Here is an 18,070-nt window from a genome sequence, read left to right as displayed (position 1 = left end):
CATACTTATCCCTTGTATTATTGCTGCTTCCTACGTTACGCTGAGTTGCGGTTAATACTCTTTTCGGAAGATATGCTAGGATCTAGAAAACATAAATTCCAGTCCCAGATAAATATTTTTGTTACAAGGCAACTTATTATACTAGTAGGCCCTTGAAATTTAAGAATCACACTATCCAACTAATTATATATGTGTACTAGTTCACATACATAAAGAATGGTAAAAAATGGAAAAAAATGATCGTATGGCGTCAGTGGCTGGGAGTTCCCAGACGGGAAGTTCGGTCGCCAAGTGCAAGTCTTAGTGAGTGCGTCGCAAGGTTGGGTGACTTCCACGTCGACATTGGGGATGAAATGATGATGAGGACAGCACAACACCCAGCAACCTGGAAGCGTACCCGGGCCCCAGTGCGTGGCAATCCAACGAGCAGACCATTGAGCTATTGGGGCGGACACGGTAAAAAAATTTGTAAGCGAATGATGGGCAAATAGGTTTCAAAGAAATCTCCTTAGATCACAAGGTGCATCACAGAACATCGAAGGCTGAATATCGTTGAAAGACCAATTAGTTTTTTTACTCTGACACACATTAGAAATCAGTCTTACTGTTTTATTACAGAAAATGAAAGAGTGAACATGATCAACCATTATTGTCGATTGATTCAAGGAATCATAAAGAAAGGCATGCATTGATGCAAATTTGATATAGTTTCACGACATTATTTGTTTTTCGCCAGAAACGAATCAATTCATGAAGCTCACATAGTCGGTAATACGGACTCCTTCGGCCATGCGCAGCATCTTTTGGAACTGCTAATGTTGTGGTGAAGGATTTGATGAGGTAATGATTTATTATAGTGGTATCATGTTTTTGGAGAACTGGCTGATTTTACTGTACACAGTAAATAAAACAATAATGGAGCCTTTTCTTTGATGGTTTAATCATAATTAATTTTTATGTATCATAAGAACACTTCCATCAATTAATTCGGCTAACTTCAACAAGAAAGAGTTGAAATCCTGTAATGTTTCCTGGTGCGCTAATCTTGCATCACTAGAAAACACCACGCCAAATACGGCTAGGCGGCGCTGGTGGTCCAGTAGGTTCAGGTCCTCCAGTAGGCTGAGGTTCGCCAGTTGGCTGGGGGCCTCCAGTTGGTTCAGGCCCACCAGTTGGTTGGGGCTCTCCAGTTGGTTCAGGACCTCCAGTTGGTGGACCTGGTGGTCCAGTTGGTTCAGGACCTCCTGTTGGTTGACCAGTTGGATCAGGACCTCCGGTTGGTGGGCCTGGTGGGCCAGTTGGTTGTGGCCCATCAGTTGGTCCAGGAGGGCCAGGTGGAGTTTCTTGGCTGCGGCATGCTGATACCTGTAGTGGAATGTCGTATTGTAAACTACACCATATTTGTAGATGGAAATTAAGTGGTATTCCTTCGGTAGGGAGATTAAGATTCCATTAACGTAGTTTTGAAATGATGACAAAGAATCGCAGAAATTATGACTTATACTATTAGTACTGAATTATCAGATGCATTTTGTTACCCTGACACGCATGAGAAATCAGTCTTACCGTTTTATTGCAGAAACTGAATGAGTGTACATGATCAACCATTATCGTCTATTGCTTCAAGGAATCACAAAGAAATGTAGGGCTATGCATTCACGCAAATTTGATGTAGTTTCGTGCCATTATTTGTTATTCGCCAGAAACGAAATAACAAATAACTACTGTTATGGCATACTTGATATCTCAGAACACCTAATAAAAAAGTTGTGTAAGAAATAGTTAATGAATAATTTATATTTGTTGAAAGCATTAGCTTAGGAAGGGGCCTAAAAGTAATTTTGTTGTTTTATCAGCAAAATAACAGTCACCGAAGAAAAGAGGATATAAATTGCGAGGATATAAATTGCAGATGACAATAGTGAAGCCATGTGTTTCTGAAACACACAAAATTGTTGATATCGAATATGAACTTCAGTGTTAGGACATATTTTCTGAAGGTATTTGTGTGATATGTAGCCCTGTACCAAAATGAAATATGTATGATAAGTACTTCAAACAGGAAGAGAATAGAAGCTTGGAAAAGTATTGCTTCAGAACCTTGCTGAGGATTAGACGGATAGACTACAATTGCAGAGACAAGAAATTTATAGCACATCATTATGAAAAGAAGTGATCGTTTAATAGGACACATCCTGAGGGGTCAGGTTGGCAATAGAAGGTAGTGTGAAGTGTGTTGAGTGTGTGTGTGTGTGTGGGGGGGGGGGGGACAGTAATGGGAGAGCAACGCATCACTTTATTAAGGTGGTTCAAATGGGTAGAGCTTCCAGTAGTTAGAGACGAATAGGATTGCTCAGGTTAGACTAGCAGGGGGGCCTTCACATTTAACTACACTTAAGAACTAGGTGTTTTTATTATTTTTACAGACTACCAGTTCTCAGAGAAAAAATTCGTCAATGGAATATACCGAACAGTTCTGAAGAAATGGTGCTAAATTACCTTTAAAACTTGCTTTGCTGTATGTCAAATATTTTATGATATTAGGGAAATGATCAGAAATCTTTGTTGACAGATATTCAGCTCCTTTCTAAGTCACTGACCTCTTTAATAATGGATAATATAGGTTTTTCTTCTTCTATCTTGTAGGTGTGGATTAAAAGGAGAAAATGTACCGTTGGAGTAAGACACCACTGGCATTCTTATGTTCTGGGTGCAAATATGACATATAAAAGTAATAGTTGTCGTATCCATAGTGTCTGGGGTTATTGAGTTGATTGGTGATGCTGTTGATGAAGTCAAATCCTCAAGGTGGCCATGGTGGCAGGCAGGAGTGACATGAGAATCATAACCCTGAAGCACTTGGAGAAAATCGGAGAAATTCTGAACTGGATTCTTGTCAATGAATAAACATCCCTAGCGTGACTAGTAGTGAGGGCGCCGACTATGAGGACGTAACTCGTAAAAATGGCACAAAACAAACGACGTTAATGTTCATGACAGTCCCAGTGCTGTTTCAAGTCTAGGAGATTAATCTACAAAGAAAGATATCGGCGTATGAAGAAAATCAAAAGGAACTGACGTTCATGTCTCATTCTCGACATCGTGTCTCGTTCTCGACACCACAGTAGATTCTATTGACACCCCAAATGTCTGCAGAGAGTTCCAGTTGAATTAGCATCAGATCATCTTTTACTTACTCTGAAGCGCCAAACAAATTGGTTAAGGTTTGCGTATTCAAACACAGAGATGTGCAAACAACTAGAATACGGCGCTGTGGTCGGCAAAGCCTATACAAGACAACAACTGTCTGACGCAGTTGTCAGATTGGTTTTTGCTGCTACAATGGCAGGTTAGCAAGATCTAGGTGAGTTTGAAGTGGTGTTATAATCGGCGTACCAGCGACGGGACACAGCATCTACGAGGTAGCGATGAAGTAGGGACTATCCCGTACGACCATTTTACCAGTGTACCGTAAATATCAGGAATCCGGCAAAACATCTAATCTCCGACATCGCTGCAGCCGGTAAAGATACTGCAAGAAAGGCAGCAACGACGACTGAAGAGAATAGTTCTAAGTGGTAGAAGTGCAGTCCTTCCGCAGATTGCTGCAACATTTCAATGCTGGGCCGTCAACAAGTATCAGCGTGCGAACCATTCAACGAAATATCATCGATATGGGCTTTCGGAGGCGAACGCCCACTCGTGTACCCTTGATGACTGCACGACACAAAGCTTTACGCCTCGCCTGAGCCCGTTAACACCGACATTGGACTGTTGATGGTCGGACGAGTCTCGTTTCATATTGTAACGAGCTTATGAACGTGTACTTGCATAGAGTCAACCTCATGAAACCATGGACACTGCATATCAGCAGGGGACGGTTCAAACTGGTGGAGGCTCTGTAATGGTGTTGGGCGTGTACAACTGGTGTGATATGGGACCCTTGATACGTCTGGATACGACTCTGACTGGTTATACTTATGTAAGCATCTTATCTGATCACTTGCATCCATTCATGTCGACAGTACATTCAAAAAGAGATTTGGTCAATTCCGACAGAACAAAACGACACCCCACATATCAGGAATTGCTACAGAGTGGCTCCAGGAACACTCTTCTGAGTTTAAACACTTCCGCTGGCCACCAAACTCCCCAGACATGAACATTATTGAGGATATCAGGATGCCTTGCAACGTGCTGTTCAGAAGAGAACTTTACCCCCTCGTGTTCTAACGGATTAATGGACAGCCCTGCAGGATTAATGGCGTCAGTTCCTTCAAGCACCACTTCAGACACTAGTAGAGTTCTTGCCACTTCGTGTTGACCTGTTGTGGCACTTCTGCGTGCCCGCGGGGGCCCTACAAGATGTTAGGCAGTTTCTTTCGCTCTTCAGAGTAAAATGAGATGGAAATTATATTGTTATGGAATTTATATCTAGCACCACTTTGCAGTGTGACAAGACCGATAAAGATAAGACTGGGTAATTTAACTGAAGTGAAAATCTTAACAGGATGGGTATGTAGTAAACCAATCTGTATGTCATGCAATCATCTCTTTTCAACAACTCTTGCTTTTAACTTCAATGACCTTCAGTGTGGACTTCATTCTCTATTGTAATCACTAAATCAAAGGGATAGTCTATTGGAGATAAGCAGATTACACCTAGGAAAAGATGTTCCTTACTCAATGTTAGGTTCATGTGTATTGTAGCATACTGACCATATCTGTATGTCATCCAATCATCTCTTTTCAACAAATCTTGCTTTTAACTTCAATGACCTTCAGTGTGGACTTCATTCTCTATTGTAATCAGTAAATCAAAGGGACATTCTATTGGAGATAATCAGATTACGCCTAGGGAAAGATGTTGTTTACTGAAGGTTATGTTCATATACACTCCTGGAAATTGAAATAAGAACACCGTGAATTCATTGTCCCAGGAAGGGGAAATTTTATTGACACATTCCTGGGGTCAGATACATCACATGATCACACTGACAGAACCACAGGCACATAGACACAGACAACAGACCACGCACAATGTCGGCACTAGTACAGTGTATATCCACCTTTCGCAGCAATGCAGGCTGCTATTCTCCCATGGAGACGATCGTAGAGATGCTGGATGTAGTCCTGTGGAACGGCTTGCCATGCCATTTCCACCTGGCACCTCAGTTGGACCAGCGTTCGTGCTGGACGTGCAGACCGCGTGAGACGACGCTTCATCCAGTCCCAAACATGCTCAATGGGGGACAGATTCGGAGATCTGGCTGGCCAGGGTAGTTGACTTACACCTTCTAGAGCACGTTGGGTGGCACAGGATACATGCGGACGTGCATTGTCTTGTTGGAACAGCAAGTTCCCTTGCCGGTCTAGGAATGGTAGAACGATCGGATCGACGACGGTTTGGATGTACCGTGCACTATTCAGTGTCCCCTCGACGATCACCAGTGGTGTACGGCCAGTGTAGGAGATCGCTCCCCACACCATGACGCCGGGTGTTGGCCCTGTGTGCCTCGGTCGTATGCAGTCCTGATTGTGGCGCTCACCTGCACGGCGCCAGACACCCATACGACCATCATTGGCACCAAGGCAGAAGCGACTCTCATCGCTGAAGACGACACGTCTCCATTCGTCCCTCCATTCACGCCTGTCGCGACACCACTGGAGGCGGGCTGCACGATGTTGGGGCGTGAGCGGAAGACGACCTAACGGTGTGCGGGACCGTAGCCCAGCTTCATGGAGACGGTTGCGAATGGTCCTCGCCGATACCCCAGGAGCAACAGTGTCCCTAATTTGCTGGGAAGTGGCGGTGCGGTCCCCTACGGCACTGCGTAGGATCCTACGGTCTTGGCGTGCATCCGTGCGTCGCTGCGGTCCGGTCCCAGGTCGACGGGCACGTGCACCTTCCGCCGACCACTGGCGACAACATCGATGTACTGTGGAGACCTCGCGCCCCACGTGTTGAGCAATTCGGCGGTACGTCCACCCGGCCTCCCGCATGCCCACTATACGCCCTCGCTCAATGTCCGTCAACTGCACATACGGTTCACGTCCACGCTCTTGCGGCATGCTACCAGTGTTAAAGACTGCGATGGAGCTCCGTATGCCACGGCAAACTGGCTGACACTGACGGCGGCGGTGCACAAATGCTGCGCAGCTAGCACCATTCGACGGCCAACACCGCGGTTCCTGGTGTGTCCGCTGTGCCGTGCGTGTGATCATTGCTTGTACAGCCCTATCGCAGTGTCCGGAGCAAGTATGGTGGGTCTGACACACCGGTGTCAATGTGTTCTTTTTTCCATTTCCAGGAGTGTATATTGTACCATACTGACCATATAAGTCCATATTAATGTGAGCTACAGCGGTGTATTTTAGCAGCATTGCCAGCAGGCTACCGCAGAATATTCGCACTGTGATAATTTGACAAAGACGATGCACTGTAGCGAGGACTCAATAGGACTGCACAAGCTCCTGCAGCAAGTGGCAAGGCAGATTTCCACATTGGTAGTGATAGTGGTGTTTTAGGATGTGTTACTGGTACTGGCGCATATGCACAACAAGTGTGCCACTGTCGACTGTAAGTACTGGACGGTTTGCAACGAAATTATTCTCAGGTTTGCATGACAGGATTGTGGCAGACGAGGTCATCACATGAACCTGCAGCAGAAATCACCAGTTTGAGGTCACAGCAGGGGAACAGATCTACACACTAAGTCCCTCTCGGATTTAGTGCCACAGCGCAGCAGGCAATCCCAGGTCTACCTCAGCAATTAGGCAGACTCCTGCTCAGGTTGGAGCGGGTCATACCCCCCCCCCCCCCCCCCCCATGCATGCCTCAGCCATCTTCCACCATCGGAGGACGTGCGCCTCTAAGCGATGGGCATTTCCCACTATGACACAACCGAGGCACCACACAGGGCTGTAGTAGCTTATGTAACGAGGCCGCCAGCGCATCGTAGAGACTCTGCGTCAGCACCGTGAGGCATGCAGGCAGGCAGCCCAGCAGAACTCAGAGGAAGTCGTCCACTGACCTGGTGTGCTACGCAGATGCTTCAATAAAGAATTTTTGACTTTCTCTGGGACCTCTTGTGCTCCCTCTTCGTCGTAATCACTCATCCCTGCCATGGTGGGGCTGTCTATACTGACGGAAAAATATTGTAGTATCAAGAAAGACTTGTGCAACACAAACTAAAGTTGGTAAGCGTGTTTCTACACGTAAAAAATGATGTCTATTCAAATTTCGCGCCAGTCGCATAAGAGTCAGGCTAGTTGCGCCAGTATAAGAATGTAAATCAGGTTGCTGGAGGCTCCTTCTGTGACATTGTAGAAAGACTTGGTAGGAATGTAGCCACTATATATGGTTGCTGGCAGAAGTGCTCACGAGAACCTTCAGCAGGAAGAGGCACGTGGCTCTACAGAGACGGAAGACCGTCGTGTTCGGTGTATGGCTCTGGCGCATCGTAGGGCGTCTGCAGTAGCAATTTGAGCAGCAGCTGGAATCGCAGTGACTCTGGTCTGAGGTGCATTCGATTTCGTAAGACAACTGGACCACCCTCGCGATTATCCCACCCACCCTGACTGCAAAAATGTACGTCAGTCTGATGATTCGACCTGTCGTGCTGCCATTCATAAACGGCAATAAAGGGCGTGTTTTCCAAGTGGTTAACGCTCACCCACGTACGTCTGTTGTAACTCAATATGCTCTACAGGGTGTCGTCATACTGCAGATAAGGCTCCAGTCGAGCACATGTGGGACATCATCGGCTGACAACTCCAGCATCATCCACAAACAAGATTAACCGTCCTTGTATTCACCGACCAAGTGCAAAAGGCGTGGAACTCATTACCGCAAACTAACAGCCGGCACCTGTACAACAGATCGCATTCACATTTGAATGCTTTCATTCAACCTTCTGGTGGCTACACCGATTATTAATATACTAGCATTTCACATTTGCATTGGCTTATCTCGCACTTACGTTAACCTGTGATCTTGTAAAGTTTATCATTTAAATATGTTACCTAGGCAAATATAATCCCGAAATTTCATTACTCTACATGAATTATTTTTTGGTGTTTCGGTTTTTCCCATCAGTATATGATATTTAATTCCTCGTTCTGTTTAACATCAGAGTGGAATAAATAAGCAAGCGAACCGGTCCAGGTAACCAGCTTCTAGAATATAGAATAAGATTTTTGCGTCACATGTGGTAAATTGTTCTGTTACTCTACAGTAATACTTTAGGGTTTTGATATATAATGAGTTAAATATTTATCCTCCGGATTAATTGCTGTGTTTTGAAATCCGATATGTAGCTCTGTATTATCAGAGTTGTACTACTTAGATTTTAACCTCAACATTAGTGAGGTAAAGAGACTGACCGAAATAACATCACTTGAAGATAGGCTTTTGTAATGGATCGCATATGCAGTTCCTGGGAGCCTTTATGGACAGAACAAGCGAAAATTCAACCTCTCTAACGACATAACAAATGGTAACGAACGTATGCTGAACCAGATGCTAAAAAATTCTTGAACCCTTTCAGTGCACCAGAATTCATAAAACAATGTAGATATGCAGATGGAAGACCATTAGAAGCATTATAAATTGAGCGCCAGATCGACACGAGAAAGAAAATGTGCTGGCATTTTTCTAAGTTCACCTTGCACCCAAAAAGTACTGAGACTGATTTTATAGCTGACTTACAAGCGATTTAGCGCAGTAACTACGGTGGAAACCTGAAAAACTGTGAAACAGAGATATAAATTCGCCGATTCAGTCGTAATCAGCCAGTGTTAAGTACATAGTCGACGTGCGACCGTAATGTGTAGCCATTGTTGAGACAAAAATCGTAATGGAGCAATATCTCTAAGTGTTCAAGAAGAGAAGGAAAGAGTGTACAAGGCGTGTCCCATTCGTCTTGACACCTGAACGAAAGCGACGAAGCCTGGGCACCTGCTGCGACTAGCATAAAATGAAACACGTGGACAGATCTTTTCTGGAACAAATCATCACGGGTGATGAGATTTGGTGTTATGAAATCTAAGTTATCGCAAAATGACAAAATGCAGAAAATCACGTGAAATGTTAACGATTTGACGCCATAACCGGCATTCAGACCAATGTGACACACCAGTTGAACAACATCACAAAAACAGATTTTACTGACAGTTGCTCATGGATGTATGAATGTTCTGTGCATATTAATCAAGTGGGGAAGAGGAGGTGTATGTAGAACGCCTTAAGAGTTGAACCCACCAACTTGATTTATCTGTACTTTGTACTAATCCATTCTCGAAACTTTCTGGACTGATGTCGTACGATTTAGGAAATCCACCAGCAGTCACTTGTGGATGGTCGGAGGGTGATTGCAACAGTCACAATGTTAAATTATAGTCCAGTAAGAAGAAAGATGATAATTATTCACCAAAAGTATACATTAATAGTTTATAACGATTCACACGAAGTTGATAAATTTGGTACAATCTCGTAACTCATTTAACTTGTACGTGTAGAACTAGTATGAAGTCGCTTACAGATCCGATGAACTTGCAAATAATTTTCTACCCTTACATTTGAGAATACCATGTTAAAGGTACCTTTTGCAGCATACAGTGTTTACACGTGAATGTAGATATAAGTACCAGTAAATATACGTGGGGCACAAATGTCGATAAAGCCTCAGTCCTTACTACTCACCACAAGACACAGGAGGAGAGCTGCCACTGTCGCCCTCATGGTGATGGAAGTGCTGAGGTGAACATGGGCTGTAGAGCTTTTATAAGGCTCTTCTCTGCGTGATGTGGAGTACTCGTGATTCCGTGACTCTTCAACAAAGGGACCGAGCAGAGACTGCAGTCAAAATGCGACAGTGGAGGATCTGGCTGTATCACAAGGTCACAGAGCACAGCTGCGACGAACTGAATATCTTATTGTCGCTCAGTTTTTCATCGACACCCGCTTGTTCGTAGGTGGCTGCCTCAAAGAAATAATGAACCAACAAGTCATGACGAGGGTACTCGTACATGAAACTTTTTGTGTTTTGATAGAACAAGAGAGAGAGCGTCTTAATCCGCACACTCCTTCACCGATCTGCTGATTCTCAAAGCCCAAACTAAGTCCTCACTATTTTCCAGTGTATTAATTTGTAGAGTATCTGTAACATCGAAAAAGAAAGTGGTCATACGTTAGCGTAGTTACGTACAACGTTATCTTACATATGTGCATGGTCTGGACATATGTGCATGGTCTGATAATGTGGTATTAACGGTTTAAATGACTAATACGCCTGTAGCTGCCCTGTGGAAGCTTATATTTGAAGTAAATCATCAACGCAATTTGTAGGGTAGGCATCCTGAAACTCATAAAGGAAGCACGTTTCTGTAGTTCAGGACAGGGTCATCATTTGGGAGAGTGTGGCCAGCCATATAGAGATACTCTACGTGATCAATAGTATCCGGACACCCCAAAACATACGTTTTCCATATCAGGCGCATATTGCTGACACTTACTGCCATGTACTCCATATCAGCGACCTCAGTGGTCATTAGACGTTGTGGGGGAGCAGAAAGGAGCACTCCGCGGAACACACGGATCCCGATCGTGGCGAACGGTCAAACAGACGGGAGGCCCTAGTCCCACGACTTGCTATGGCAGCAAGAGTGAAAGAAGATTAAGAAACGTTCACACGGTGGTGTTATTGTGTGGTCGTGCTTTTCATGGAGGGAGCTTGCACCCCTTGCTGTTTTGCGTGGCACTATCACAGTGCAGGCCTAAATTGATGTTTTAAGCACGTTATTGCTTCCCACTCTTGAGGAGCAATCTGGGGATTGCGACTGCATCTTTCTACCCGATCGAGCACCTGTTCACAATGCACGCCTGTAGTGGAGCAGTTACACGACAATAACATCCTTCTAATGGACTGGCCTTCACAGAATCCTGAGCTGAATGCCATAGAACGCCTTTGGGATGTTTTGGATAGCCGACTTCGTGCCAGGCCTCACCGACCGACATCGGTACCTCTCCTCAGTGCAGCACTCCATGAAGAATGGGCTGCTATTACCCAAGACGCCTTCGAGCACCTGATAGGCCGTATGCCTCGGAGGGTGGAATTGTCATCAAGACTAAGGGTTGGCCAACAGCATATTGAATCCCAGCATTACCGAAGTAGGGCGCGATAAAATTGTAGGTCATTTTCAGCCAGGTGTCCGGATACTTTTGATCACGCACTGTATAGTGGAAGACGGGTAATATACAGTATTTACAAAAACTACTAGAGAACAATAAGACTGGAAGAGCTAGAAAGTAGTGCTCGGATTAAATAGGGTGTAAGACAGTCTTTCGCCCCTACTTTTCGATCGGTACAGCGAAGAAGCCATGACGGAAACAAAAGAAAGGTTCAACAGTGGGACATAAAATTCTAGGTGAAAGTATGTCAATGATGAGATTCGCTTATTGCATTACTGTCTTCAGTGAAGGTGAAGAAGAATTACAAGTTGTGTTAAATGGAGTACAAAATGTGGGGAAATGGGAATAGTGGAAACTTAGCATCAGAAATGGAGAACACGAAGCAGACGTAGTTAAGGAATTCTGCTACATATGCGACAATATGTCCAATATACTCCACAATCTGTCTCAACCGCTACTGGAGGCTAAACTGTTGACATTGAAATAATCGTCATGAAAATATTTAATTATTTGTCAATATACACGGTAAGGACAGATAACCTGAAAGAGTCTTCTTACATGTTGATGTCAATCATCAGACTTTTCTATCTCACTCAAAAACAAGACGGCTGTCGTTAATGCCCGCAGTTGAGATAATTCTTAAGATTTGGATTCTATTAAAACACTTTTTTAACGTGGAAGACAGGCCACCTAGAATAATTTCAGATTTTTTCAGTAGTCCGGTGAAATTTACTTCATGTTCCTGCTGAGGAACTTGGCTCTGTTTGAAAAAATATATAAAAAGCGTGAAGAAGAATAAAGTCTTGCCAATTGAAATGAAAAATATATTAATCGGCTCTCAAAGATGTCTTAATGAGAAGGAGACTACCAATGGTATTGGCATACAAACCAAGATGAATCTCGACAAATTAAAGAATGAGAACCGTAACCAAGAAATAATCAATTTGAATTCGAAATTTGAGGAAGTGACAATGGCTTTCTATGCCGTTGTATTTGAATGCTTACAGTAATTGGCTATTTCTTGTAATAAATATCAAATATTTGATTGGACGACGCTATCCAAAACCGTAGATTGGGCGATGACTGGAAACACTACAATGTATACCTGACTAAACACAGTATTAAGATTTCAGGGGACCAATTTCTTTTCAGGAACATGTGTATCTGAAGCGCTATTTAGAAACTAAGCGTGATTCGGAACAATGCAAGTCTGAACACTCCGTGGAAGAAGGTTGTATTCACTTTTTGTAGGAAACGGAGAATTCTGAACGCATATGCCAACTGCTAAAATTATGCGAGTATTTGTTTTCTATTCCCGCAAACAAGGGCACTGTGGTAAGCGTATTTTCGCCGACGTGGGCCCAGTGGGCTTATGAAAGATATCGACTGCTGTCATGGACTGTGGAATCAATCTTACGGTGCCAGTTTAACTACAAGATTACTTGCATTGAGTTTTTTTATAAATGTGTAAAAGGGAAAAAGACGTGAAAAATATGGTTACCTACTAATCCTGCTGCAACAAGTTTCACGTAAGTGTGTTCTAAATGAAGATTAATTATATTACGTAACTTTTTACTTCATTTCAACACCAACATCCCAGAGTGCTCCGACGAGGTCTTAGCTAGATTGGCAATCATTGTCATAAGACCACTGCTGTCTTCTGCACTGGGTGGTCAGAAACAGTCTGACAAACTTATAAGTGTATTGCAGAGTAAGATGTACAAGAAATAACTGCTAAGCAAAGAATACGATACGTTGCACCGTTTTCGAGGTAATTAACGCTGAAGTTAGACAATCAGTCCTTTGCACGCGCAAATTCAAGCGGCCAGCCAGACACAGTTAGTGTCAGATGTTCTCATAGCGTAAATGACGGCGCACGAGACTGGTCACACTTTGGCTCGGGATCGATCCTTACTACCAACCCACGTCCATATACTGAAGCGCTCTCCTGTTCGGTTTTAGGAAACCAACGAATACAACGTTTGACGATGCTGTCTGGCAGGCCGCTTGAATTTGTGCTGGCAAAGGGCAGATTGGCTATCTTCAACGATAATTGATTCGAAAGAGGCGCGACGTATCGATTTTATTCTTAATAATTACGTCTCAGGGCAACGTCTCCTGAAACACCCATACAAGCTTTTCGGACTTTTTCTTACCACCCTGTATACATAAATGATCTCTCACAAAAAGGGGCCGCCCGGGATGGCCGGGCGGTTCTAGGTGCTACAGTCTGGAACTGCGAGACCGCTACGGTCGCAGGTTCGAATCCTGCCTCGGGCATGGATGTGTGTGATATCTTTAGGTTAGTAAGGTTTAAGTAGTTGCAAGTTCTTGGGGGACTGATGACCTCAGAAGTTAAGTCCCATAGTGCTCAGAGCCATTTTTGAACAAATAGGGTGAGTAGAAATCTGCGACTTTTTGCTGATAATTCTGTAGTACACGGAGAAGTATCGTCCTTGAATCATACCAAGAGAGGCTGCGCAGTGGTCCGCATTCGGCGTTCCAGATTTGGGTTTCTCGTGATTTATTTAACACAAATACCGGGATGGTTCCTTTCAAAGGGCATGGCCGATTACCATCATATTTCTGTAACTCATGGTTGTGAAACGTATCTGACGAACGGGATTTGTGCGCTACCTGTGGCTGACAAAGACCATTTGTCAGGTGCAGTCGCTCGCCCTGTTCCAGAGGAAGTCTCTTGACCCACAAGATTGGGCATTCACCGGGTGTGGCTGCACGGTAGTTGAGAGCTCCAATGTTAACTGCTTAGTGGAGACTCTCAGGGATATGGCTGACAAAGGAGGAGGAGAAATCCAGTGAGCACTTTGGGTACACACCAGGAGGAATTATTGCGGATGTGGAAAGACTACTTCTGGATACCATGATGAGCATGGAGTGCAGCCAACTGCAGGTGGTAGCTCATGTCGGTAGTAATGATGTGTGTTCCTTTGGATCAGAAGAGATTTTTTCAAGTTTCGGACAGCTAGGTAAAGTGGTAAAGACTAGTGTAGATTGCAAATTTCTTGCGCCGTAGTGCGGTGTGGTTTCGGATACCGCTTAATAGATTAGGTATCCACTACACGCAGGAGGTTGCTACACGGGTATTCAGGGTTGTAAAGAATGAATTGGATCGTTTTGTATGTTAGAGGGTATTGGGAAAATGCAGAAAGGGGTTCAGTTTGATAGGGGTGTAGCAAAACACAGGAAGAGGGTTGTAGCAAACAATCAATATTTTGGTTATTAACTGTCATAACTGTGATGCAAAGAACCAGAGCTCCTACCGCTAGTAAAAAGCACTGAATCTTAAATCGTCATAAGTACCGAAAGTCGACTAAAGCTGGAGATAAGTTCAGCAGAAATTTTTACAAAGGACCTAACATGTAGTGGAGTAGATTAAATACAATTGGTGGCGGCGATATTGTTGCTGGTTAAAGGTAGTTTATCCTGTAGCGAAAATGAAGTAGATAGTCCTGTGAGATAGTATTAATAATTCGTTCCTTTTACCGACACCCAAGTCGCATGATACAGCTGCTGAACAATTCAAAGAAAACTTGAGTCTCATCACAAGTAGGTAACCTACTCAAACATTACAGTTGGTGGTGACTTCAATCTACCCTCCATATGTTGGCGAAAACACATACTCAAAGTCGGTAATAGGTTTAAAGCATTGTCGGAAATTGTACTAAATGCTTTTTCCGAAAATTATTTTGAGCAGTTGGTTTAGGAGCCCACTCGAAGAGTAACTGGTTGAGATAATATGCTTGACTTCTTAGCTACAAACAGTTCTGCATAAATAAGGACTGTCATAATGGATATAAGCATTAGTGACCCTCTTTCTGGAGATGTAACCACAGAAATCGACGTAAGGGATGAGAAATGTGTTAATTTTGAGAGCCATTGTGTATGTCAACGGTGCTGATATTGTGTTACGGCACAGACTGTCGATGACCGAACTCAGCGCTATATGCCCTTGAGAATTAACGTATTTGCGGCTGAGAAAGAAAGTGAGTGGGATGTTACTCTTTGTTGATATACCTTCCATGGCACTGGATTAATAATACTGGTCATTATGGCCTGATATACTGGAATAGCAAGACGTGTTACAGGAGCGGATCTAATTGTATTGTTGCACGGCAACACTTACGGAGTTATACACTCCTGGAAATGGAAAAAAGAACGCATTGACACCGGTGTGTCAGACCCACCATACTTGCTCCAGACACTGCGAGAGGGCTGTACAAGCAATGATCACACGCACGGCACAGCGGACACACCAGGAACCGCGGTGTTGGCCGTCGAATGGCGCTAGCTGCGCAGCATTTGTGCACCGCCGCCGTCAGTGTCAGCCAGTTTGCCGTGGCATACGGAGCTCCATCGCAGTCTTTAACACTGGTAGCATGCCGCGACAGCGTGGACGTGAACCGTATGTGCAGTTGACGGACTTTGAGCGAGGGCGTATAGTGTACATGCGGGAGGCCGGGTGGACGTACCGCCGAATTGCTCAACACGTGGGGCGTGAGGTCTCCACAGTACATCGATGTTGTCGCCAGTGGTCGGCGGAAGGTGCACGTGCCCGTCGACCTGGGAGCGGATCGCAGCGACGCACGGATGCACGCCAAGACCGTAGGATCCCACGCAGTGCCGTAGGGGACCGCACCGCCACTTCCCAGCAAATTAGGGACACTGTTGCTCCTGGGGTATCGGCGAGGACCATTCGCAACCGTCTCCATGAAGCTGGGCTACGGTCCGGCACACCGTTAGGCCGTCTTCCGCTCACGCCCCAACATCGTGCAGCCCGCCTCCAGTGGTGTCGCGACAGGCGTGAATGGAGGGACGAATGGAGACGTGTCGTCTTCAGCGATGAGAGTCGCTTCTGCCTTGGTGCCAATGATGGTCGTATGCGTGTTTGGCGCCGTGCAGGTGAGCGCCACAATCAGGACTGCATACGACCGAGGCACACAGGGCCAACACCCGGCATCATGGTGTGGGGAGCGATCTCCTACACTGGCCGTACACCACTGGTGATCGTCGAGGGGACACTGAATAGTGCACGGTACATCCAAACCGTCATCGAAGCCATCGTTCTACCATTCCTAGACCGGCAAGGGAACTTGCTGTTCCAACAGGACAATGCACGTCCGCATGTATCCCGTGCCACCCAACGTGCTCTAGAAGGTGTAAGTCAACTACCCTGGCCAGCAAGATCTCCGGATCTGTCCCCCATTGAGCATGTTTGGGACTGGATGAAGCGTCGTCTCACGCGGTCTGCACGTCCAGCACGAACGCTGGTCCAACTGAGGCGCCAGGTGGAAATGGCATGGCAAGCCGTTCCACAGGACTACATCCAGCATCTCTACGATCGTCTCCGTGGGAGAATAGCAGCCTGCATTGCTGCGAAAGGTGGATATACACTGTACTAGTGCCGACATTGTGCATGCTCTGTTGCCTGTGTCTATGTGCCTGTGGTTCTGTCAGTGTGATCATGTGATGTATCTGACCCCAGGAATGTGTCAATAAAGTTTCCCCTTCCTGGGACAATGAATTCACGGTGTTCTTATTTCAATTTCCAGGAGTGTAGATTGAAGTTTTTTTAGGTGCTGAGGTGTAAACCTTGTGAAAAGAAATACGAAAGTGTTTTTTTAGCTAAAGAGAGCTATCGTATAAACAAATACTTATTCGAAAGTGAGCAATTTGATCATTTTAACAACTATGGAAATTTGTGCTTTGCCGGCCGGGTTGGCCGAGCGTTTCTAGGCGCTACAGTCTGGAACCGCGCGACAGCTACGGTCGCAGGTTCGAATCCTGCTAAGAGCATGGATGTGTGTGATGTCCTTAGGTTAGTGAGGATTAAATAGTTCTAAGTTATAGGGGACTGATGATCTCAAAAGTTAAGTCCTTAGTGCTCAGAGACATTTGAATCATTTGCGCTTCAGGTTTAGATATACACATGATTGGACACTCATCGAAACGGATTATGACTGTTAGATCGAGACTGCACACAGTCCGGTTCCGTCACAATAGGCCACCTTTGCATTGGAACTGTAATTTACTAATATTTTCTCTCTCCAAAACTGAGACGGTAACATTCATACATCCGACAGTCTGCTACGTGTGCAGGTGGCCGCGCATGTCTAACGTGGGAAATAAACTTAAATAAGCTCTCCAGGAGAGTGGCGTGCAACAGCAGTGTCGGAAGCTGCAGATTCGTATCGCTACCACTTGATCGTTACAGCGGCTTCACTAACTTACATCATACAATTAAACGTATTAAAAATAAGCATAGCTAGACAGTCCTGAAAGCTTAGATACATTTAATGACTCTCTTAAATCCATTTAATGGCTCTCTTAAAACTTCTTTGTGAAGCACATTTAAGTTTAATTTAACATTCACGTAACACTCGTTCCAACTTTCACATTTTAAGTTCAACATTCATTGAAGTCAGTCGTTATTTAAATTTCTCTCTCTTTATTTATCTGTTGCTATTCAAAAGCGAGACTGAACACTGCGACATCCAAATCCATCAAAAGTAAACGCAGACAATAGCTGCTTACACAAGCAGATAAAAATTTGCTTGACGCGTTCCAAAGACACAGCCTGTACCTCTTCTCAACTATGACAGTGTAGAGAAATAGTATCTGAGGGACTTGAGACATTTGTACAAAATAAATAGTGCTGATCCCCCAAAATAAATAGTGCTGATCCCCCATTCTACACAAAACTCGTCAGAACGCTGTTGTAGAAGAAAAAAAAAAAAAAAAAAAAAAAAAAAAAAAAAAAAAAAAAAAAAAAAAAAAAAAAAAAAAGGCACGCCATATTTAAAACAAAACAAAACCTCCTCCAAGTCTGGCGATGTTTTTCAGAAATTCGAAACATAGTGC

General features: G+C 44.5%; 1 protein-coding gene across 23 annotated transcripts in view; it reads right to left on the bottom strand.

Annotated features, from left to right (window-relative positions):
* Window positions 1-918: 918 nt before the first annotated feature.
* LOC126456902 (proline-rich protein 2-like) overlaps window positions 919-18,070 on the bottom strand; it is a 494,957-nt gene continuing 477,805 nt past the window's right edge. For 6 of the 23 annotated variants that reach the window (XM_050092781.1, XM_050092780.1, XM_050092806.1 and 3 more), the window contains one exon: window positions 919-1,289. In XM_050092781.1, coding sequence (XP_049948738.1) covers window positions 1,054-1,289 — 236 coding nt within the window. In that variant the 3' untranslated portion in view covers window positions 919-1,053. Of the gene's footprint in view, window positions 1,366-9,703; window positions 9,857-18,070 lie in introns of those variants that run through there. The other 17 variants (XR_007585410.1, XR_007585409.1, XM_050092800.1 and 14 more) reach the window with 6 other exon arrangements.

This window comes from Schistocerca serialis, chromosome 2, assembly GCF_023864345.2.
Source record: "Schistocerca serialis cubense isolate TAMUIC-IGC-003099 chromosome 2, iqSchSeri2.2, whole genome shotgun sequence".
NCBI classification, from domain to species: domain Eukaryota; kingdom Metazoa; phylum Arthropoda; class Insecta; order Orthoptera; family Acrididae; genus Schistocerca; species Schistocerca serialis.
The sequence above is the reverse complement of the archived record's forward strand: the minus strand, read 5'-3'. Positions and strand labels throughout refer to the sequence as shown.